Source organism: Tetranychus urticae, chromosome 2, assembly GCF_039701765.1.
Source record: "Tetranychus urticae isolate SD_2017Ah chromosome 2, NJAU_TeUrti_SD_1.0, whole genome shotgun sequence".
Classification (NCBI taxonomy): Eukaryota; Metazoa; Arthropoda; class Arachnida; order Trombidiformes; family Tetranychidae; genus Tetranychus; species Tetranychus urticae.
In genome coordinates, this window is record NC_142959.1 from 8,367,305 (window position 1) to 8,390,723 (window position 23,419).

Sequence of the window (23,419 nt, forward strand, 5' to 3'; positions counted from 1 at the left end):
ATTGTTTGGATATAACTGAAGGTTCAACGGAGTTCAACGATTTTTGTCTGAAAAATGAGTTAAGAATCTTGTTGATACAACCTTTTAGCTTAATTGATTAGCAACTTTCATGGCAACATTTATGATCTTAATAGTTTCAATAATAACTCTTTCGATTCTGGTTCATCAGAGGAGAAAAAGATTTGATAATTTTTACAATTTTCATGTCAAACTAATCTGATTGACTTGCTTGATGTTTGCTGGCTGAACAATCTCAATTTAGATTCTACCTTTTCCAATGTTAATAACAATGTAAGATTTGATAATAATTGAAATTACCAATCAAAACATCTTACCATTTAAACGTCAAAGATGAAAAAAGGTGATTATCATTAAATGTTTCAACAATTTCAATTCAAGTTTTATTAATTTCTTGAAACTTTAGCAAATATTAGATTTACCTTAAAAACCAGAACATAGGTGACGCTGTAATAAGCAAAAACATCTTGTTTATCTTCATCGATTATTATTTGCTTTTTCAGTTATTAACTCACTAAACTTATCTCTTACCAACTTGACTGGTTAACAATTTGAAAATCTTGAAATCGTTAATTCAAACATTTATTCTTGTTGCTCCATCGGTTAAGTTTATCGTTTAATCTTTCTGTTAAATCACTTGAAAAGCAACAATTTTGTTACAATCTTAAAACAACACAATGCCCGGAATTTGTCATCGGTGTGAAAAAACGGTCTATTTCAATGAGGAAAGAATGGCCATTGGTAAATCATTCCATAAAACATGCTTTGTTTGTGGTAAGTAAATTGTTATCTACGCTAATTACTAATTAGTGACTGAGTATTTAATAGTCTATAAGTGTTAACATTTTGCTATAAGTTAAAACCGCTTTTTCAACCGTCATTGTGACTCATTTCCATTTGAAATGACCGTTATTTTGTTGAAATCGTCTGACTGTCTTTTAGCTTAAGCTTTGTTTCCCATTGTTGCCATTTTGGTTTACCTTTTAATATTATCAACAAACTTGTTCGTCATTCTAAGTTGTCTTTTTTTGCTAGTTTTGTTCGATCCCTTTTATCAGTCAATTTATTCTTTTTGCACTCTTCATTATTTTCTTGTTGAGTACAAAAATGGTAAACGGAATGAAATGAACAACAATGGAAGTTATATTTTGACTGAAATCAATCGGAAATGATTACTAACTCTTCAAAAATGTTTGCTCATCGTTTTCTTGCAACAACAATGTTTCTGTTGTGCGATAATTTTTCCCTCCAACTTAAATACTCAAAGTTTATTTGATTTGTAATTTTTTTTCTTCACCTTATTTCTCTTATTGTGATTTCTATTTCCACTGCTTGCCTTCATTACCATCAACTATTTGTCTACATAATTTCATACCTATTATTGTGTTCAAATTGATTAGCTGTATGGTTGTTTATGATTTAGAATGACATTAATTTTGCTTTATCAGTGCTCTTCGATTTGAAATTTTGCTATCCGTTGCTGATGCCAGCCTTGCAAGAATATCAATTGTTTCTACAAAATTATGACTTGCTCTTACATGTTATAACCTTGATTTAGCTGCTTTCGTCAAGCAAAAATTATGACAATTGTGTTTTATTATTTCATTTATCCTTATTATTAACTCATCTCTGATCCCACTCATTGATGTCTGTGTTAATTTTAAAGCTAGCAATTTTCAAATGACATCATCTTGGTTAGATAATGAAACTATGAACAACCAGAAATCGTGTTTTCTTTTTTCTGATAAATGTTTCTCTTGACTCCAAATATGAAATCAGCTTGAAACAATCATCTTCAGGCAACTCCTCAACATATTCAGGGCATATTTGGGTGTGTAACAGATTGTATTTCATTTTTTAAATTTTGTTCATTTTACGTTAAACTTTCACTTTCTCGTGACAACAAAAAGTCTTGATGGTTTGATGATAAACAACAACCCAATGACAATCAAGGACGTTCAAAGAGCCAAAACTTGTTGAAACAACCAAATAAGGTCAAACCTTTGATACTAAAAATTATAAACCTTCCTTTATTGTTGTCTTATAGCCGATTATTCAACATTTTACCTTTAATAGCAGTAATCAGTTAATCTTTCGAGAAAAAAAATTGCAAGCAAAAATTATCATTGTGTGAATTGTAAAAGTGTAATATTATCATCATGTTGGCCATTAACTATTTTATGATCCATTCTAATCACAATTATTCAAATCTCATTTGAAAGGTTTTTAAATGTCAAGGCTAGTCTTGAGAATATCTTTTTCTTCTCATTACCAGGTTGATTGTTTTTCGCCATTGTTTTAATTACGATCAGGTTAAGCTTGAAAATGGCTAGAAGGCAATCATCTGAAAATCATGATGTCAATGTTGATAAAAAATGAAGATTGCTCTGAAAATTTCTATTTCATTTTCTTAACTAATGATTCTTTTCGGTTGATCAAATGTTAGGCATTTTCTCTGATTTCAATCAACATCAAAAAATGAACTCAACTTTTCGCCATTCTCATCTTCCTCCTCATACTTCATCAGTGATGGAAGAAGATGACGACGATGATAATAAGTGAAGTGAGTAAGTGGGAAAAGATGAGTTGAAAAGGAAAGAAAAATGTTAATTGTTGTATCCACAGAAAAAAAGGTGAGAAAAAAAGTAAATCTCATAACTGATTGATTGATGAAATTTTGGTTTTCTACCTTTTCCATTAGTTCTTTACTCACAAGTTAACAGAAAATTCTGACCTTTCTCTTTGATTTGTTCAACTGTGAACAAGTGCTAATAAATTCAGTGTGGCCTTTTACAACTCTCATTGATTCTGGAGAAAGTACATTCAACTCATTTTCATCTCTTTTCTTGCATTTTTCACAATTTCCCGCTCATCTATAAACAAAAATCACTACTTTTTAAAACACATCTTGTGAAGATTTGTGAACTATTGATTGCTCCAAGCTAATTGCTTTTACGCTTTAAACAACTTCAAATATTAGCATACATAATTGTACTTCATCTAATACTTGTGACGTTAACAAATTTTACATCTTTTCTCTTCTTTTCTCTCAATTTAGCAAACAAAGGTTGTGGTCGACGTCTTGACAGTGGTAACTTGACCGAGCACAATTGTGATGTTTACTGTCGATCTTGTTATGGTAGATTGTTTGGACCCAAAGGATATGGTTTTGGTGTTGGAGCCGGAATCTTGGGAACAGATACTGGATCTAAAACTGTTGTTGAAACCGTGAAAACTGTTGAACCAATCAAGAAACCATCAAACTCGGTCTCTTCTACTCCATCACCTCAACCACCTTCATCCACCGAAGCAAGCTCTGGCTCAACACCAGTTTCCTCTGGAACCAGCAGTCCAACCTCAGACGAAGCAATCTCATTAGAATCAGATACACGAAAGACTCCTTCACCTGTTGATGTAAAAGTAACACCAATCAATGAGTCTTCCAATGGTTTGGCTAAAACAGTTAGCAATAGTTCAATCAACAGCATTGCAAACGGAATTGCTGCTAAACTTAGATTCGGCGGATCTGAAATTTGCCCAAGGTGTAATAAGGCTGTTTACATGGCTGAGAGGATGATGGGTGGAGGATCGGTAAGTTTCATGGTTAAGAGGAGAGAACCTTACTGCAAAAGATTGAAATAGAGACTCACTTGTTTGGTGTATATTTTTGCTAACTGAATATGAGGATAAAGAATGATAGAGTCCGGATCCCGGCGGCTATTAAATTTCAAAAGGTTATAACTACTGTGTAAGGTTTAATCTTCATTATTGGCATCTTCAAATGATGATAACCTGAACAGATGACTAGAAGCATAGTTTTGCCTTTTTTGCCAGATGATAATGATTAGGTTTCTTTTACCTAACCAACGGTCTTCCAACTTTCATCTCAAAAGCTGACAAACAAGCTTTACTTTTCGCAAGAAAAATAAAGTTATCCCAAATTGAGGGGAGATTCAAGTTTGGTACAAATCACTCAGTCGATTATGTTAGTTATATGAAGGTCAATTATTAATTTGCAAACAAAATCAACACCAGGATTACATGGTTTAACAGCGATTTAAAGTCAATTTGTTTACTTTGTTAATCTTTCCATTAATAATTGAAATTTTTAAATTTTCAAATTGAATTCGTGTAAACTTCAAGTACAATAATCAATGTTGACAGGTATTGATTATTTACCATTCATTAGTTATTGTTTACCAGTTTTCAAGTTTTTCGTTGATTATTAATTAATCATGTATTAATTTAGTTTAATCAGGTCAATAGAAGGTCCGTTTCAACGGTAAAGCAAGAAAACCTTTTTTAATGCCAAAAAATATAAGTTGAAAGATTTGATATGAAAGATTGAAAGATTTTCATTTTTTTCTTCATTTTCTGTCTGTCAAAATGGATTGTGTTAAATCATTAAATCAACGAAATCCAATTAATTTCAATTTAAGGCTTCTCTCTTTTCATCCCAATCCAGTCTAGATTAGGCGGAAAGATCAATTTCAATTATCGATGCCACCATTGATCTGACAATTTTGATTCCGCTGTTGACAGGTTACATTGATTGACCCTGTTTACTTGCTCATTTATACAACCAGAACGCCAAGTCTTATCTGAGACAACAATCAACCGATATTATCTAGTCTGACGATAAATATGATTAATCAGATTATAATCTAGCCTTTAAAAGACCATTTGGTTAAATGAGACCATTTTGTCTCATCATATGACCAAATCGCACAACTTGAAACCTATTTCAGTCCATATTCACACTCTTTTGCCCTTTACCTCATTCAGTGTCTTAAAGCACCAAACGATGAAACTAATTTACACTCTTATTACCTCTTTTCCAGTAAATTGTAAATGTATTTACCTTTTAGAATTCATTATTTCTTCTCATTTTTATTTGTATCTTTAGGCTTGGCATAAAACAAGTTGCTTTAATTGCAAGGAGTGTCACAAACGCTTGGAATCAACAACTCTTTGTGAAAAAGATCGAGAAATTTATTGTAAAAGTAAGCTATTTGTTGTAACTTAATATAATCACATATTGCCTAAAAGCGTAATCTCAATTTAAAGGTGAGACCAGAAAAATCAGTTAACCTTTTATCACGCAAATCTGTTCGGCATTACAGGTTTTTACCTTGTAACTTGTAATTAAGATATGTTTAAATGTCATGTAATTTAACCAATATGCATGATAATCGCTTATTCAATTTATTAGTTTAATAATTTTTTTTCCTCTTCTTTCCTTTTATATTTTTTTAGATTTCAATATTAATTGAACAAACAAAATTCCCAGTCGATTAGTTTACGTTGAATCAAGAGATGAAATCAAAGTCAATAGATGATTCCTTTCAGTCAATATTTCCGTTTTTTAATTGTTAACCCAATTTTGTTACCCAAGAGTAACAATGTAACTCAATTGAAGCTCAGCAGGAAACTAAATTCAATTTGTTTACATTATCTTTCCTGATAAAATGTTCATACTTGATAACTCATGACAAGTATGCTTAAAGTAGAGCCTTGTTAGTCTTAATTTACAATTAAATGAAGCTGCCAACGTTGATTTAAATCTCTTGAAAACTCTATTTTTAATTTATTAGCCATTTTCATGAACCACTAAAAGGATTCAAAAATTAACTTTAACTAATGAGATTGATGCTAAATACATTGAAGCAATTACACGATATTTTATTGCAAATGAAAATTTTAATGCTATTTCGTCTTCTTTTCCAGATTGTTATCGCAAAAATTGGGGACCCAAAGGCTATGGTTATGGTGTTACTGCACTTCAATCTTGCAAATAAATTACTAACAATTAATCTAAACAATTTTCCTATTTGAATCAGAATGGGTCGATGATTATACTGGACTTTATTGCATGGATTCCAAGACTTTGAATTTATTTTATTTTTATCCTTTACCATTTATTGTTATTAATTGAACGATAATTTGGAATGATTTGATCACAACAATTGCAGTTAAATTGACCTCCATTTAACTAACTGATTGTTTTGCTATTTGTTTGCTAAAACATTTCAACTTGATGTTTGATTGTTATATAAAATGGACTAATCAATTTTTGAAATTCAACATTGTTCTAACAATATTATATTTGAACTTTTTACCCTTTATTTTTACAGACTTTCCTTTTTCACAATTTCATGCATTTCCAATTGAATTTATTATAATTAATAAATTATTAATAAGCTATTAAATTACTCGAAAGTCTTTCCATTTCTTATTTGATTGATTAAACTAGTGCGTAATTGCTTGGATATAAACTGCAAATAAGTTACATCGTATATTGTAATTTATAAATCGTCTTGTTCAACCGATGATTATTTTGGCTGTTAGTCTTAGGCTGGCTGGCTTTGATGGACCGAAGATATTTAAAGCCTGAAAATTGATTACTTATGTTAGAATAGTTTTCTTGAGTTAAAACTGTATTTATTCATCATTAATGCTAATTTAGATATCAACAATTAAAATGAACTGCTAATTATTACACAGAGATACAGAAGAGATAAAAGTTTAAAATTGCTATTTTATTCTATTTTTCGATAAAAAATTAACATTTGATTTCTTGCATAATTATAAGTTCTCAAAGGTTCGAGAATTTTGTCATTATTTACTTCTCTCCAAACCCCTTCATGTTTGATGTTGAGAACGACATGAGTGCCAGATATAGCATCTCCAGGTTCACCACCGTTATGTCGGGGATGTCTTCCAATGTCACTAGATTCGACTTTATATTTAAAAAAGCTTATCGAATAGGCATATTTTTCAAAAGGGGTACCAAAAACATTGAGCAAATCCGGTAACTCCAAATTTAAAGCATTTGGCAAATCATCTGTTACTTGCCCGTCAATTAAAAATACTAATATTGATGGAATGGATAACTTTTTTTTAATTATTGTAAAGTCTGACCCTTTACAATTATCACCTTGAAAAGAAAAAAATATTAGAAAATTGTTATTCTACTGTAGAGGTTCATACTTACAGTTAAAATTATCGAGTAGTAAAAATGATTTTTCGTTTGCCATAATTTCGTTTAAAGAAGAAAAATTTAAATATTTTTCCTTCAAGGGAATGAATGTTTGATGAAGAGCTGCTGTTTTGGTTTCATTACAAGCAGAACATGATAATAAAGTCTTGAAATCGAAATTGAGGGCTTGTTCAAATGGATTTTCATCTCCGAACTGAGTCCACAACGTTCGCATCACATCCTTCCAAAAAGTTGTGGGATTTCCTCCTACATTGGTCAAGATAAATTAAAACAAAGATGTCACATATTACTCAAACAATGATAGCCTAAAGCATTTGTGACATACCTGGTGTAGCGTACTCAATGTTATCTTCTCTTAGTTTTACAAGAAGTTTCATCATGTACTTGTCTATTTCCAAATCAGGCTTTTTTCCTGGCACCTGGCTAGTCCCGGGATAATTTTTTTGTGTAAAGTTCGGGTCGAAACTTGCTTTCCTGTATTCTTCAAATAATCCTTTGATTGTATAGTAAGGTTTAAATGCAGTTTTATCCTTAGATGCAATTTCTAATGCTTTATCCAAACTTGCAACAAAATTTTTATTCCAGAATAATGGCACAAAAACAGGAATGAAGTAAGAATGGTCTCGAAAATTTGGAAGGCCGATGAGATGTTTTGGCTGAGTTGGAGAAAAATGAAACTGTTGAAATCGACTGAACATTTTTTCTTGTAAATTTTATAACTAGCTTACCATATGAATTTTGTCTACTTTGAGTTGTCTCTCCAAAAGATTAAGTAATTTAACAGCGGCTTTATGTTTTGCTTTGCCATACGAAGTTGAAACCGCTCGACTGGAAATGTGCGTTTGTTTCGCTACATCCAAAATTTTAAATTCATATGCACAAAGCTTCAACTTGAGCCACTCTATTTGCTTCTCGCTTTTCTCTTGCGATAGTTCAAATGCTCCACGGCTTTTACCCACAACATTATTTAAAAGATACTGAACAGGCTCTCTATAAGGGCATTCAAAGGTTTCCTCATTCATAGCCAAGTAGCTAGATGCGTCCATTTCGTGAATACTGACCATCTAAATGCAAAGTTGAATGTAGCGATAAAAAAATTGGAGAAAGAATTATTTTAATGATTCTGTCAGATTTACTATGCAACATCTGCAAATCGCTAACAATAATAGCTTACCTCTAAATCAGAAATTGTCATCGGGGTCGTCATTGATTGAGATGTGAATACATCAAATGTCGCTGGTGTTAAACTCATAGTTTGCTTTCAGTTCAATTCCAAAGCGTATCCGATGGTTCCTGAAGTTGAGTTTCTCCGATTGCGTCAGCCAAACAAGTAAAACAAAGATAATTAGATAAATAGAACTATTAACCGCCTAATATTAACCGAAAATTTGAATAGAATTTGGTTAGAAATTAATTTCTTTGCAGAAGTGGTGACATCTATTGCTTATTGAAAAAGCCTTTTTAATGTCCATTGTATATTGAAAATTTATTACAAGATTGCAAGTGATTTTATGTGAACGCCAAGTACAGTTTAATTGACTTCACCAAATTTTTAACGAGGTAGAATCGAAACACAGTGGTTCCAAATATGTTGTCAAGTGCTTCTATCACCAAAATTTTCGTGTTTGTTCTAAGAACGAAGAAAAATTGCTATTTGAATTTTATTTGATTTCCCGGATGGTGGTTGTTATTGTGAAGTAATCTATTCTTGAACGCATCTGACTTCAACTATTTGATTTTTTTTCTGGAACTGTATTTGTCTTTCTTTTGGAGCTGGATTGTTTAAGTGTTGCAATATTTTGATAATTCAATATTTAATCAAAGTTCATCATGTTTCCCTTTCATTTTGGCGAAAATTCCTGTTGAAAAAACAAATTTTATGGCAAAGAGACAAGTTAGAAAAGTGGAAAATGTCATTTAAAAAATGAATTGTTGTTCAACTATACTTGCCCAATTCAATGTCAAACCAATAAGGTTTCTCGAATGGAAATGGCCAATTGTCGAAGCAAAATTGTGCTGGTTTAGTTTCAATTATGCCAAATTTATTTGCATTCAATTCCATCGTTGGATAGGAAAATGATTCACGTTGACTCCAAGGAAGCCAATCTTGATGTGAAATTTTTGGCGGTTTTCTGTATCAAGTAAAAGGTTAATCAATGGATTGGACGATAATCATTCAACAGAAACTCACCCTTCTCTCGCAAATTTTGCCCAAATATCCATCATTACGTAGGATAAAATAACATCATCAGCACTGTATTTATCAGAATTTAAGGGATGACCAAAGACCATAGGTATATCATCACCATGAGTAGCTGGTAGCCAACTACTCTGACTAAATATTGGGAACGGACCAGATGCAGGCCTTTGACTTTGATAATAAGCATAGACATTTGAATTGCCATTGAGGGCCAAACCACGTCCAAAAGCATAAGTTGGACAGGTAAGTATCGTGTCACCAAGAGCTTGACCAAGATTCAATCTAATGGTATCATAACCATGAGGTGATACTTGAGCGAAATATTTGTCCAGATAAAAATTAACCAAAGATTCTCCGAAAAAGTGCTTCAAAATTAATTTAGCGTCAGATAAAGATACATTTAAAGGATTGTTTGGGTTAAAAGTGATTGGATCTTTGAACATAATCATGCAAGCTCCTTCATTGCCAACAGTTCCTAATAAAACATTAACCTCAGGATCAACACCGCGATTGGCAACAATTTGATCAGGATGAGATGGAAGAAATTCATCACCCGAAATTGGCCAAAACATTAAATGTTGAGTGTCTTTGAATTTATCAAAATGATATAAATCCAAACATGATTTATAGTCCTGGTTTTCACAACCAATTTTTGCGGCAAATGTTTTCCCAACATCTTTGAAGATCCATCGGTCAAAATCTGATAGAGCACCGCTCATCAGTATAGCATTTGCAAATAGGCCTTTAGATTGAGGCGAAACTAAGTGAGCAGAAACTGACAGTGAACCAGCTGATTCGCCATAAATTGTTACTTTATTAGGATCACCGCCAAAATAATGGATATTATCCTTTACCCATTTCAAGGCTAAGTTTTGATCCCACAATCCCATGTTTCCAGGAACTTGAGCTTCTGGTAAATGAAGGAAACCAAATGGTCCGAGACGATAGTTTATCGAAACCAAAACAACATCTTGAATTGCAACAAATGCTGTGCCGTCAAATGAAACATAATCATTGGCAGAGCCATAAAGAAACCCACCGCCATGAATCCAAAACATTACAGGACGTAGTTTACTGTTTGAACCATCCTTTGAATCTTTTATGGCTGCTTCGGTGGCGAAAACATTCAGAATCAAACAATCTTCGTCAAATGTTTGCTTTCCATCATATAAACCTAAGACAATGGGCTGTAAGCAACGGTTGCCCCACTGGTCAGTCTTTAAAACTCCATTCCAAGGTTTCTTTGGCACAGGCTTGGAAAATCGTAGCTCGTTCAATGGAGGCTCAGCATAAGGAATCCCTAAAAATTGTTTAACTGTGACACCTCGAAACTCAACTGATTTACCTTGGATCAACCCAGTTGTTATTGCCAATTCATGTTCACTGTTGAACACAAGTTGAATCTGTTGAAGAATCACAAACAAGATCAAAATTGAAATTTTCATGTCTAGATAGTTCAGTTGTTTGGTCTTGATTGTATGAAACTTACTCTTATACCATTTATCTTATACTTTAAGTTGTCGCACTTACATATCTTTAGATACAAATCAATCTACTCAGGTAGGATCAAGTGATGCTAACAAGGTGTGTTGAAAGTATCAATCCATTTGTTATCAATTCAAGCTCGTAATCTAAGTATTTCACGGCAAAAATACAAAGTAATGCAAAATTTGACAAATTCATCGAACAGTTGGAAGAAGTTCTATTTCTTTAAACACTTGTAGTAAAAAAAGAGAAGTTACAGCCATTTCCGGTACTTCTGGCCAGCTCTACGAACCACTTCCGACTTATCGTTAGTGGCTATAACACTAAGTCGGAAGTTTGTGGCTCTAACGATAGGTCGGAAGTGGTTCGTAGAGCTGGCTGGAAGTACCGGAAATGGCTGTAACTTCTCTTTTTTTTACTACTAACACTTCTTTCTGTGAGGAGACCAGAGCCCGTCCTCTCAACAATGAGGCTGATGTTGTGTATGTGCATCTCGTTGTGTTTATTCAATTTATTTACAATGTTAGTTGGACCTTGCCAAGTGTTATCACCTCAAGTAACTTAAGTTTTTACTCGAAATATTTGCACACGTGAAACAAGTTTCAGTTCAAACTAATGTTTGATGTTATGACCCAAGATTTAGGTAACTGATATTCATAGGTTGTTCATTTGCAGACCCATTTTCACTTGTTAGTCATTGACTCAATACCAATAAAGATATACAATTGTAAATATTGAGACGGAAGATAAAATGCTTTTATTCACAGTCATTGTCAGTTAATTAAAATGACACACTAACAAACAATTGAAACTTAAGGTACTTACATTTTACTGATTATATTCACTGATCTTTTTCAAATACACACCAACTATGTTTAATTTTTAGTTATCAGTACTGTATACAGGCTAACAATAAATGGCCTAATAAACAATTGGGACAATGAAAAGTGAAATTAATTTATTTATCATAATATCTTAAGATTAAAACTCAAGACAGTCTTGAATTCATTCATTTCATTTCTGATATAAAATTTCTCAGCTTGTTCTGGGTAAAAAATGTAACAATATAAAATGAGGTAAAAAAATTTGAATTTCTGTCTGAATTTGGGTAAAAAAACATCGTATAAAAAGAGCTGAATACTATTCTGAATTGATACATTATGAGATTAATTGATTTGTGGTGAATTTGATCTTAGTCACATTAAACCAACTACTTTCCATCGGCAGTGATAGGAGTATTAATTGTGATTGAGGTTTACATTGACCAAACTTTAGGGTCTCCGATAGCCTATTCAACAGGAGACAATAAGAAAGAAGGAAAACACAAAAAGAAAAGAAAACAACAATTAGTCTTAATTTGTTGATGAGTTAAATAATTTACATGATTAAGTATGAATTATGGTTGAAATGCTATCACCAGTGAAAGGTGAAAATTAAATGAGATACTCAATTGGTCCATCTGGAAATATGTAAATAGGTTAGCTACAGTAGAGTTCAGTGACTAGTCAATTTTTTAGATTTTTATACACATTTTTTACAATTAATTTCCACTAATTAAGGTTGATTAAAGTTAATATAAGTACCAGGAGGTGTATATCGTCCTTTTTCGAGCCTTTCTTCAGTTTGGTAAACATAATAACAGAAAAAAAAGGTGACACCAAGCGCACATAAACCAGCAAAAGAGCCAACAACAATAGCGGTTATTTCACTAGGACCGAGGGATCCTGGAATAAAGGAATGAATAAGTGAAAAAATTAACTAAAACTTGTAAACATTCAGAGTAAGAAATTCAATATTGAATTTACACCAAGCTTATCATCTAAATCGGTAGATTAAAATGAGTAACTTGATATCTTGAAATCTACCAGACAAACACTTGAGTTATTCAACGAGAGCTTGTCCATGTTCAAGCTGATGGTCTAATTTACGAGCAAATTACAAAAAAATATCTTTAATGAATTCCTCTGAATATTATTCCTCTTGAATTGCAGATAAACTACTTCTCTTGAATTTACCATTAACAGATTATTTTCAAAAATTAATTTAACCAGTCAATTAGCTGGTTAACTGTCAATCCAATTGCTGTGTGAATAACAGTGAAGTCTATTTTTACTGTAGCTTTATTTGAAATGTTAATGTAGCGCTAATAATGATACAGTAAAACCAACGAACCTTAATCGACTTTTTTTGGTTGATTTTAACTTATTTTAATATTTAATTAATTCAGTCTAATTTATTCACAGTTTTCAGAATTATTTGCTAACTTTAAAGTTTTCCCTCTTTAGTGACATTACATTTGTTTCACTTTGAATCTGTTACATTGTAAACTGTTTTATCAGATAATCAAGGTTGGGTTATAATTTGAAATTTTACCTTTTTTCTGTCCGGAATAGCTTTGGAATGGATCGTAAGCTCCTTGGCAGTTTGTCTGGTTTATCCAACTAAATGCTGTGAATCAACCGAACGATTCCATGTGAGAAATGAAAATTTGAATCAAATGAAGTTGACAAGATAACTGTTTACTGAAACTTACTTAAAATTGTTAAAATTATGATTCCTTTGGTCATCATGTTGATGTATTTATAAATGGTCCACAATTTATGAGAAAATTTTGGTGTTGATTTCAATTGATGTAATCTTATCCAATATGTTAAATATTTTGGCATCAATGATCAATTGACTTGTTTCTTAAAGTTTCTCAGGCTATTTCATTGTTGCTTCGCAACCGTTGATAAAAGCTGCTATTTTTCATTATCTTCAATCTAATGTGTGCTTGAGTCAATGATGTAGACCAATCAACGGTAGAAATAAGAAGATATCTGATCAATTATGATTTACTGTTTAGTCTTAATGTTTACTCAGTATTGCAGGTAAATCTTTCAACTTGTAGCTTTCAAACCAGATGGGCTACAGTATTCCATGACTTATACGAGTTTCATTTCATATTTTGTTGGATCAAGTCTAAACAATTAGGTACTGAAGCTGATTGTTAACTGACTTTAGTGACTAGTTTTATAACAATATTAACTGTGGCTAGATCGCTTATCGCAGCCAGTCTTAATGGTTTAGCTAAGAGATGATCAGTCAATTCTTGAGGAAACTCAAAAGTATCAATGTATCAATATTTACAATGTAATAATGTGTATTATGTATTAATATTAATATGTAATATTAATAAAAAATAAATTATCAATGGTACAAGTTACAAGTTTTACAGTAAAACCTTGGTTTTTTACCGTTAAAGTGGAAGAAAAGATCTCATGAAATATAAAAATAATGGCGTAAGAAAAAACTGGTTAGACTGTTACATGAAAAGAACGAATTTATGAAGAAATTTTTTATTGTTTAAGAACTTTTTTCCTCTCAATTTTCGAAATATTTCTGGTTTTTTTTCTGATTTTAGTAATAAGATGCGATACAATAGTCTTTAATGGCTTTAAATATTCCTTCGTCCTTTGTAATTATCATCAAATCGCGCATAAAATAACCGAGGTTGTCCAATGATGAGTAGTAAAGGTTGACTAACTGGGCAAAATGGTCGGATCCTATTTTAGGGAGTATGACTAAGCTGGGACCAGAAAGTTTCATGAAAAGGTTTAAATCTTTTATAAGTTGTAATCTCAATCGATTCATTCAAAGACCAGGGGATTTTCCCTCCTTATGACATAAGCTTATTTCCTTAGTATTTGAATGTCTCCGTCTATTGGGTTGATCACTAACACAATGATTGGCAAGCCTACAAAGTCAGCGCTCGAAAACGTGTCTACGGTATGTCCCTGTTTTTGCCTCCAAAAATAAGCTCCTCTCATTTTGTACAATAGTCAACCTTTACTACTGCGCTAAGCACAAAGACGCTCTTTTTGATTCGAAACTTAAACTCCTTTTGTGTCGGAATTAGGCCATTTTTGAGCTTGAAGCTGGCATTGAAATGGATAATGTAAAACTGATGTACTGAGACTCTTTAGGTGGGACAATAGTCAATCTGAACTCTCAATATATGTTAGAGATAATTTTATTATCTAAATATTAATTGTTACCTAATAACAACTACAATGAAAAGTTAAACCCAAAAAGTTTATTTAAATGTCCATAGGTGGAGCCAGCTAATAGCAACCAGTTGAGTGATAATTTTATATTTTGGTTTAATCACAATCAAGATGAGAGGAAAAATTGTCAGTGGAAAATTTCATCCGATTTTTGAATCATTGAACGTCAACCAACTAGAAATATTGATGAATTACTTGCTAAATTAATAATTGGCTTATAATTGAACTCGTAATGATAATGAATAAGTGCCTGATTACAGGTTAACTCACTGAATTGGCTTTGACAGCAATCAATTGTTTATTGAATATCAAACTTTCAAGTTTTTAGCCAATTGTTGAAATTAAAGTTGATTGGTTCTATTATGCATAATTGAATAACATTGGATAAGCTGGTTAATGGCCATAACTGATGAGATTTTCACAGTGAGTTACATTGAATTACATGAATTCAATCTTTAAGATTGCCATATTAATCTTGTAAATTCAGTCATTACATTGCTTCTTGAACAAATGACAATTTAACAGACAAATTCTGATTCCGATCAATCTAAATTGGAATAGTTTCAAGTCTTAAAATTTCAATTCAAAATATACTTTATTTATCAAACATTTGTCCACTTAACAAAGCATATAAAAAATGTTATAAGTAACTTATACTCAACTGTACAAACAAAGACAGACAAAAATTAAATTGAATAAATAATTGAAGATTTGATGATTTAAAATTATGAGAAATGCTATGAAAATACAAGAATAATCAATTAGCAGATTTATCAAAAGTCTTGAGATAAGGTATTCTAATTGGAATTTTGAACGGAAACAATGATGAATTGCTATCATTATTCAATTGTTGTTCAACTTTCACTGAATCTTCCTTAAACTTATTATTGAAAATATGAAGAGGCACAAAACTGTCTAACTTGATGTTATCATTGATAATCCTGAGAGATTCATAATAATCTTTAGCTGATGATGTTGGCGTATCAACTTCATAAGTATTGTTAAACTTTGAATAATCAACTCTGTACTGTCCAGTGTCTTTACGATAACTAATCATATGTTCAAAGCGATGACCCCACAAGATTTCACAAGGCAAGTAAGAAGTTCGAGCTTGAATTGATTGTCCAGTCGATTCAATTGTCCCTTCAAGAATAACAACAATCTCAAATCTTTCCCTTATCATAGCATCAGCTGACATTGAATAAAATGGCGAGGAACTGTCGACTTCATGGACAATTGTCGCTGGCCAAACAAGGAATACATTTGAATCTGAATTGTCAAATTTAACATCGACTCTGTTATGATAATAAGGAATGACTTCGCCTTCTGAAGTGATCTTTCTGTCAATGACCAAAGCACTAATGGAGGCTCCAATGATGTGAGATCGATTCCTAACATCGCCAACTCTAAACATGAGACACAATTTACCATCTCGAAGGCATATACAAGCATTTCGACTAAACATTAAAGTCTGTGATCGTTTCTTTGGACGAGATAATTTGGCAAACACAAAGCCAACCACAAAACATTGAATCATGACTCCGGTTATTGATTGAACACACATAACAAAGATGGCTTCTGGACACTCTTCATTAGTATAACGACTTCCATATCCAATTGTGTGTTGAGTTTCAACTGAAAACAAAAATGCAGTGGCAAATGTATCAACACCATTAACACATTTCCGTCTATCATTTGAAGAGGGACCATCTAAATCACCATGAGCATAAGCAATCAAATACCAAACAACAGCGAAACCCAACCAACTCAACAAGAAGCCCATACTAAAGACCAGAAGATTCCACCTCCATTGAATATCAACCATAGTTGTGAATGTATCTTGTAAATAGCGTTGAGACCTTTTCTCGACTCTTTCTTTGGACAAATTGACACTTCCATTTTTAAGGACAACACGCTTTTTTAATCGACCTGGAAATATCTTGGATTTACCTTTTGATGAAACATTGTTGTTATTGTTGTTTATGGTTGATGAATTTGTAAATGTATTTGTATACTCGCCATTGCCAAATGCATTTGTAGATTTAAAACGATAAGTCAAATTTTTTTCATATTCAGTGGTCATCGGTGCTTGTGGAGCAATTGAATCACAATCGGTGGCATTTTTTATGTCAATTATTGTTGATGATGATAATAAACGTTTATCTGGTAAAGCCAAATCCCGCCATTTATCAGAATCAATTTCCATCTTTACTTTTGATTAACACTTATAAACACTTTATCACAAATGATACAAATACTATGTTAACACATCATGATGAAACCATCAACAACTCAAACTGTTGTTCAGTCCTCTAAATACCTTGAAATGAAATCATTAAGAAAGTTAAATAATGGCTTTGCAAGGAGCCAGTTTAGAGGCAGAAAGGGTTGGTTTAATGAAAATCAAGTAATAAAGGTAAAGTTTCCAAATGAAATGTTTACTTGAAAGTTTTCATTTTTTCTCATCTTTTTCTTCTTCTTCTTCTTCTTCTTCTTCGTATCTTAATTGTTTGCTCATCTATTGACTTATTAACTTTGTTATTAATTTCTTGATTACTATCGTAATTGTGCAACAAAAGTGTCCGAAATTATCTGAATTGAATCTTGCCTTGAGTAACTTCCGTCGATCCAATGAATGAAAACAAATAAGTCATTCACAATCGGCTTTTATGGATACATTTGGATTAACTTGAATCAACTTGAATCCTCTTCTCAATCTCCTCAGTAATTGGACCTAATCTTAATTAAATTGTTCAAAGGTCAACAGCAAGTTAATCAAAAGGCAAAAAATGTTTCCAGTTTCATCAAAATTTACATTTTACTTTCCATTAAATGTTTAGTTGCAACTCAAATTACAAAAAGTCTGGTAACTCTGGGTAAAGAAATAACCAGAACCAAATGATTACAATTTAATGAAATTTAAATGGAAACTCTCTCGCAACTTTCCTTGATAATTAATTGTTAACTTTAATTCATTGTTTACCAACCATTATTAAACATGAAATGACTAGCTGAGCAAGAGCTAAGCAATTAATTTCATAATTGGTGAAAGTGATCAACAAAATTCCGACAAAACGGTATTTTTGTGCGAAAATTTAAATTTTAATGAAATATGTAATCGATTTGAATTGGAATTACATATATTAAATCAATTTGTATTCTCAGTTCGTAGTTTGCAACTGATTTTGTAATTTTTTCAGAAATCAAATCAATCCTTTTTAACTCAGTAATGTGATGATGATCGGAAATGTCGGCTGAACTAGAATGATGAATTTGAATCAAAATAAATTTAATTCACCATCGATAATAATTTCAAGAGTTTAGCACATTCAGAATAACATTAGTTCGTGGCTTGTACTATTAGTTTCAAACTGTTGTGCAAAGTTAACAGAGAAAAGTTTTCTCGTCAAAATGGCTCAAAATTTGTGTAATTATGAGTTTTTTGAGTAGTCAGGAATAAATCATATAATATAATCACTACCGGATCAAGATCATGTTAGCCATTCATTAAAAGTCATCAAAATGACTGGCAATGAAATTGAGCCTTAGATTATGAAATGTACTACGAAATGCCTTGTTCCCTTAATAAATATTCATTGTTTGGTCTAGTTTTGATTCTTATCGTTACATTGCACTTATGTGATTTGGTAGTCTTTTTAGACCGTAAGTTTTCACTAAAGGATTGGAATAGCCGCAGGTCTACAAGGTTGATCCGCTTAATCCTCAGACTGGGTTAAAATTTTCAGAAAGGAGCCGTAAGATTTATTGTCTCTTACATTATATAATGTATATTCAGATGTTAGAGCTATCAAATTGATATTCTAGTAGTTGGTGAAAATCTAAAGATCTCGTCGATTAATTACAATCATTGGTTTCTCGCCAAATGAAATGTATTGGGTTCATGCTAAAACTTGGGTCTAATTGAACGTAATTTCAACTTGCAGCTTTCATCAGACTCTCTAACTGCCTTGAACTTCACCAAATGGAGACACTTTAAATCTTGAGTCTATTTTGATGATTTAGCTTCGAGAGTAAAAAAGCAAATCAAATCTTGATTTTAAATGGAGATAAAATTAATTATACTCGTGGTTACTGATCGCAAATCAGTAATAATCTTCCGTTGAATCTGAAACAATGAGTAAACCAATAAAAAATAGCAAACATCTCGTAATGCAAAGGGTGTTCAATGTAATTACTTGCAAACTGGCGGAGCTTAAATTTTGATAATCACAATCAAAAACATGATAAGACAAGATAACCAGAGTAAAATCACATTTTACCTTTCATCCTTTACCTTTGTTATTGCGATGTCGCTCTAGTTATCTTGCTTATCATGTGATTATCAAAATTTTAGCTCCGCCAGTTTGGAAGCAATTACATTGAACACCCTTTAGAATAGATTTGAATGGTTAGGAAGGAAAAAATGATTAGTAGATTACTGTTGCTATAAGATTGAAATTGACAGTGAAAATGCAATTGAAAAACTCAATGATTCAGTTTAAGCTAAAGTTGTTAAATCAAATATTGACTTTGATTGTAACGATAGGATAATCTGTTGACAATTAAAGTTCACAATGACAAGATCATTATTGATCTTATTGATTGTTTAGTGGATCGGGAAAAAGTAACGCTTATTATAATTGTATGAATAATTAATTTGACTGTCAAGCTGAAGACGGTAAAATTAAAAAATTTCAAGATTAGCATGAAAACGAAACTCTGATTTGAATTCGTTCATTTATTCAATCGAGATCAGTTGATAAGTCGATGTCGAACAATAAGACCACGAATTAACATAAATGTGTGAATCTAGTTAAATCTAATAAATCAAGAGCTATTTTGTGTGATAATTAGTGTTTCATTTGCTGTCCGTGATCAAACAAAAATGTGATATTAATCGTTTTTTGTTTTGTTTTAACAATCATTGTTATCAATTAATTGATTTGATATGATACTGTTCCTTGATTAGCGATCATTGATCATAATTTAAAACAAAAAAATTGATAACAATTGGTATGACATCTTTGTAGCTTTTGTATCGCTGATTAACAGTTAAAGGTACATTTGCTTGTGTATTGATCATCATCACCTTGAAAATTGTTTTTTTTTTCAATGATTAATTTGATTAATAATTCATCTTCACCTTATCCTTTTGTGCCTACAACTCATTTACCATAAATTGCTACAATTAAAACCATGGATACTCAAATCAGATTGATAATTGTCTCAGTTTCCAACTGTCCCGTGTTAGGGCAACTTGTATTCAATAGTCAAACTAGTTGACAATTGATTCGTACTGGAATCAATAGGTAAACAAATAAATCGACTCAACGACCAATTTTGGGCTCCTTTTCATCCTCTTTTCATCTTTAGCCTCTTATTTTAATCATCCAAAATGGATTTTAATTTGTTGACCAGAATAACCCTGCTGTTGGTTATCATGTATTCGTCAGTAACCATTGAACCAACCCACGGACAATTGTTGTCATCAGCTTTTACCAGATTCAGAGATTTCAGGACTAACCTCATAGGCGGTATTCTTGGTAGGACCCCGATTTCGGGTGACATGATGTCTTATACTACACTGACTGGAGCTGCTCAAAACATCGGTAACTCGCAATCTCTTGAAATTGCCCGACAATTTATGACTGTGGTAGCATCATCTTTTGGACCACTGGCAGTTCCATATTCACTTGATTTTACTCTTTCAAGAACTATTAATGAAACTTATGATTATATCATTGTTGGCGGTGGTTCGGCTGGAGCTACTTTGGCTGCTCGTTTATCGGAAAATCCTAATGTTCGTATTTTACTGATTGAAGCTGGTGGAGAGGAAAACATTTTAAGTACCATTCCAATTGCTGCCTTTTTGCTTCAAAAGTCACCTCTTGATTGGTCTTATCAATCGGTACCTCAGTCACGAGCTGCCTTTGGATTAAATGGTAATCGTATTCCTTGTCCTCGAGGTAAAGCTGTCGGTGGTGGATCTTCAATCAATTACATGTTGTATGTTAGAGGTAACAAGATGGATTACGATCGATGGGGCCAACTTGGTGCTGCTGGTTGGAATTACTCTTCAGTCTCACCTTACTTTATCAAAATGGAAGGGTCAAGAGATCCTCAAGGTGATCCAGGTTACCATGGGACAACTGGACCTTTGACTGTAACTCCTCTTCAAGACACATTTGATGTAGACAAAGCCTTCTTGGAAGGTGTTAGACAATATGGTCTCAAAGTTGGTGACTTGAATGGTGAAGATCAGGAGAAATTCATGTACTCTCGATTCACTATCCGAGATGGTAAACGTTGTTCAACTGCTCGAGCCTATTTGGGCCCAGCTTCAGGTCGTCGTAATCTTCATGTAGTCATTTTTGCTCGAGCCTACAAAATACTGTTTGACAATAACAAGCGAGCCATTGGAGTTCTCTTTGAGAAAGACGGAGGAAAATTCCAAGTTTTTGCACGACAAGAAGTTATCTTATCTGCTGGAGCCCTGAACACACCTCAACTTTTGATGCTCTCCGGTATTGGACCAAGAGATCAATTAGCTAAATTCAATATTCCACTTGTCCAACATTCACCCGGAGTGGGTAATAATTTACAAGAACACGCATTCACATTGCTCATGTTTACCACTAAATTTGGTTCAAGTTTTGTTTACACTCGAATAAGAACCGCCGTTGATGCTGCAAAATACGCATTCGGTGGTACTGGATCATTTGCATCACCAGGACTAAATGTTATCGGTTTTTGGCGAAGTCCAGAGGCTTACGATGCAAGACCCGATATTCAAATTCACGAATTAGACTACATTCCAGGAGGATCTTTCCCTAACTTTGTTTTAGGTAATTATTTTTCAAGTTAACTCATTTTGCCATTTCAATTAAACTTGTGAATCTGAATGCAGGTTACATCCTTAACTTGAACAGAGATGTCTTGTTCAAGTATTTGGCCCCTTACAGTTTGAGTGATGGAACTATGTACGCTGTAACCTTGGTTCGACCTCGCAGTACCGGAACAGTAACATTAGCCTCAGCTAACCCAAGAGACGCTCCCATCATTGACTACAACCTATTCCAAGATCCTCGTGATCTTGAAGCAATGGTCCAAGGTTGTAAATTGATTTTAAATATCACACAAACTCCAGCTATGCAAGCAATCGAAACTAAACAATTTAATACTCCGTTGATTCCTTGTTCAAAATATCCCTTCAACTCTGACCCTTACCTTCGGTGTCTCGTTCAAACCCTTACATACACTATCTACCATCCAACAAGTACAGCCAAAATGGGTGATGATAATGACCCAATGGCTGTTCTTGATCCATATCTTCGGGTTCGTGGAGTCGCCGGTCTTCGGGTAATCGATGCTTCAGCTATGCCTGAGGTTCCCACTGGAAACACAAATGTACCGACAATTGTGCTTGCTGAAAGAGCTGCTGATTTGATTAAGGGACAAACACTGAAACCTCGAAGTCTCCCTTACTCAAGTCAAGAATCAATATTATCATATAATTAATGTGATAATTAGCTCATTCGGAAGGAAAACAAAACGGAAATATCATGAACCCAATGGAAAACGAATCAGAAGAAACTTCAATTTGATCTCATCCATTAAATATAATTTTCCTAATGAAACAGTTTTAAACAAACTAAAAGCCAACTACTAGACAAACTAAAGACTATATCGATTGTTGATTTATTGTTAATTTTGTTGACCCAAGAACCAATTATGGTTCAATTATTTAAATAAAACACATTGCAATTGATATGCAACTAATATAATTTGATTGCAAAAAATTTGATTATAAAAGAAAGATAAAAACCATCAAAAAATCTAAATATGAACCAAATGAGTGAACCATTTTTTCCTCATCTATTAACACAAATTATCAAACCTATTAGAGTTAATTTTGAATCAACAATCAAGGTAAAATTCAAGTTCAAGATCAACTTTATTAGGTGAAAAATGGCCTTAATTTAACCTTAATAGGATTTGACAGGTAAAGCACATTTATTGTCACAAATGCAATCAATTTGAATGGATGAAAAGTAAAATAATTAATGAAGCAATTAATTTACTCTCAAGTTGTAGTTAATAGCTGCATTGTCTCATTATGGCAACATTGATGATAATTAATTAGAGGAAAGAAATTAATTAGAAACTCGCGGACTCCCGCATCATGACTGATCTGAAATACATTCAATTCACATTCAAAACACTTATAATATTTACGAACATCGTCAAAATGAGAAAAAATAAAATCTGGTTCTACACAAAATGCAACCGAAGCTTGAAATTTGAAAGGATTTCGACCCAAAACCATCGATCAGAAAAGTTCATAGAAACCTCAGCTATTTTGTGTCCCTGTAGTCAAATCATTCTCATCATTTGGTCATAAAATTAGTCTTAAAACCCTTTCCAATCAACCAGTTTTGATGCAAAATTGAGACAAAAATTTCAGCTGATTATAAATGAGAAACCCAAAATGCTATCGACAATATTGACGTCAATTTGAAAATTTACCTTTCATTTATAATTGATTTATTGATTATGCAGACAAATAAATTGATCAATTAGCCTTCATTTGTCAATCTGTATTGTTCATCATGTATTAAATGATGAATGTTGGAACCTAAAGGGTGTTCAATGTAATTACTTCCAAACTGG

At 32.6% G+C, this 23,419-nt stretch overlaps 6 protein-coding genes across 8 annotated transcripts; 2 read left to right on the forward strand and 4 right to left on the reverse strand.

The window, feature by feature from the left end:
• The first annotated feature begins 545 nt into the window (after positions 1–545).
• On the forward strand, positions 546–6,230 carry LOC107367977 (cysteine and glycine-rich protein 1). 2 transcript variants are annotated; one of them, XM_089268051.1, is made up of 4 exons: positions 546–792; positions 3,077–3,609; positions 4,925–5,021; positions 5,275–6,230. In XM_089268051.1, exons 1-4 carry the CDS (start codon positions 696–698, stop codon positions 5,289–5,291), a joined length of 744 nt encoding a protein of 247 aa, XP_089124177.1. In that variant the 5' UTR covers positions 546–695; the 3' UTR covers positions 5,292–6,230. The 2 variants fall into 2 exon arrangements, with proteins under 2 accessions (XP_089124177.1, XP_015791240.1); XM_015935754.3 differs by having other exon boundaries at positions 5,746–6,230.
• Positions 6,231–6,536: 306 nt separating this feature from the next.
• Positions 6,537–8,386, reverse strand: LOC107367966 (uncharacterized). Its single transcript, XM_015935740.3, has 5 exons — positions 8,193–8,386; positions 7,747–8,082; positions 7,344–7,674; positions 7,013–7,264; positions 6,537–6,955 (listed from the first exon to the last, which is right to left on the reverse strand). Exons 1-5 carry the CDS (start codon positions 8,268–8,270, stop codon positions 6,558–6,560), a joined length of 1,395 nt encoding a protein of 464 aa, XP_015791226.1. The 5' UTR covers positions 8,271–8,386; the 3' UTR covers positions 6,537–6,557.
• Positions 8,387–8,462: 76 nt separating this feature from the next.
• Positions 8,463–10,689, reverse strand: LOC107367965 (acetylcholinesterase). Its single transcript, XM_015935739.3, has 3 exons — positions 9,210–10,689; positions 8,969–9,150; positions 8,463–8,877 (listed from the first exon to the last, which is right to left on the reverse strand). Exons 1-3 carry the CDS (start codon positions 10,661–10,663, stop codon positions 8,837–8,839), a joined length of 1,677 nt encoding a protein of 558 aa, XP_015791225.2. The 5' UTR covers positions 10,664–10,689; the 3' UTR covers positions 8,463–8,836.
• A 946-nt stretch (positions 10,690–11,635) lies between these two features.
• On the reverse strand, positions 11,636–13,496 carry LOC107367813 (uncharacterized). Of its 2 annotated transcripts, XM_015935560.3 has the most exons (4): positions 13,237–13,496; positions 13,077–13,151; positions 12,287–12,427; positions 11,636–11,991 (listed from the first exon to the last, which is right to left on the reverse strand). In XM_015935560.3, the coding sequence occupies exons 1-4, from the start codon at positions 13,367–13,369 to the stop codon at positions 11,975–11,977; spliced, it is 366 nt and encodes a 121-aa protein (XP_015791046.1). In that variant the 5' UTR covers positions 13,370–13,496; the 3' UTR covers positions 11,636–11,974. The 2 variants fall into 2 exon arrangements, with proteins under 2 accessions (XP_015791046.1, XP_015791045.1); XM_015935559.3 differs by lacking the exon at positions 11,636–11,991 and having other exon boundaries at positions 12,036–12,427.
• A 1,209-nt stretch (positions 13,497–14,705) lies between these two features.
• On the reverse strand, positions 14,706–17,143 carry LOC107367810 (G protein-activated inward rectifier potassium channel 3-like). The gene has a single exon (XM_015935556.3). The coding sequence runs from the start codon at positions 16,953–16,955 to the stop codon at positions 15,507–15,509; it is 1,449 nt and encodes a 482-aa protein (XP_015791042.1). The 5' UTR covers positions 16,956–17,143; the 3' UTR covers positions 14,706–15,506.
• Positions 17,144–19,964: 2,821 nt separating this feature from the next.
• LOC107359037 (uncharacterized) lies at positions 19,965–22,533 on the forward strand. The gene is made up of 2 exons (XM_015925829.3): positions 19,965–21,594; positions 21,657–22,533. Exons 1-2 carry the CDS (start codon positions 20,145–20,147, stop codon positions 22,265–22,267), a joined length of 2,061 nt encoding a protein of 686 aa, XP_015781315.1. The 5' UTR covers positions 19,965–20,144; the 3' UTR covers positions 22,268–22,533.
• Positions 22,534–23,419: the final 886 nt, after the last annotated feature.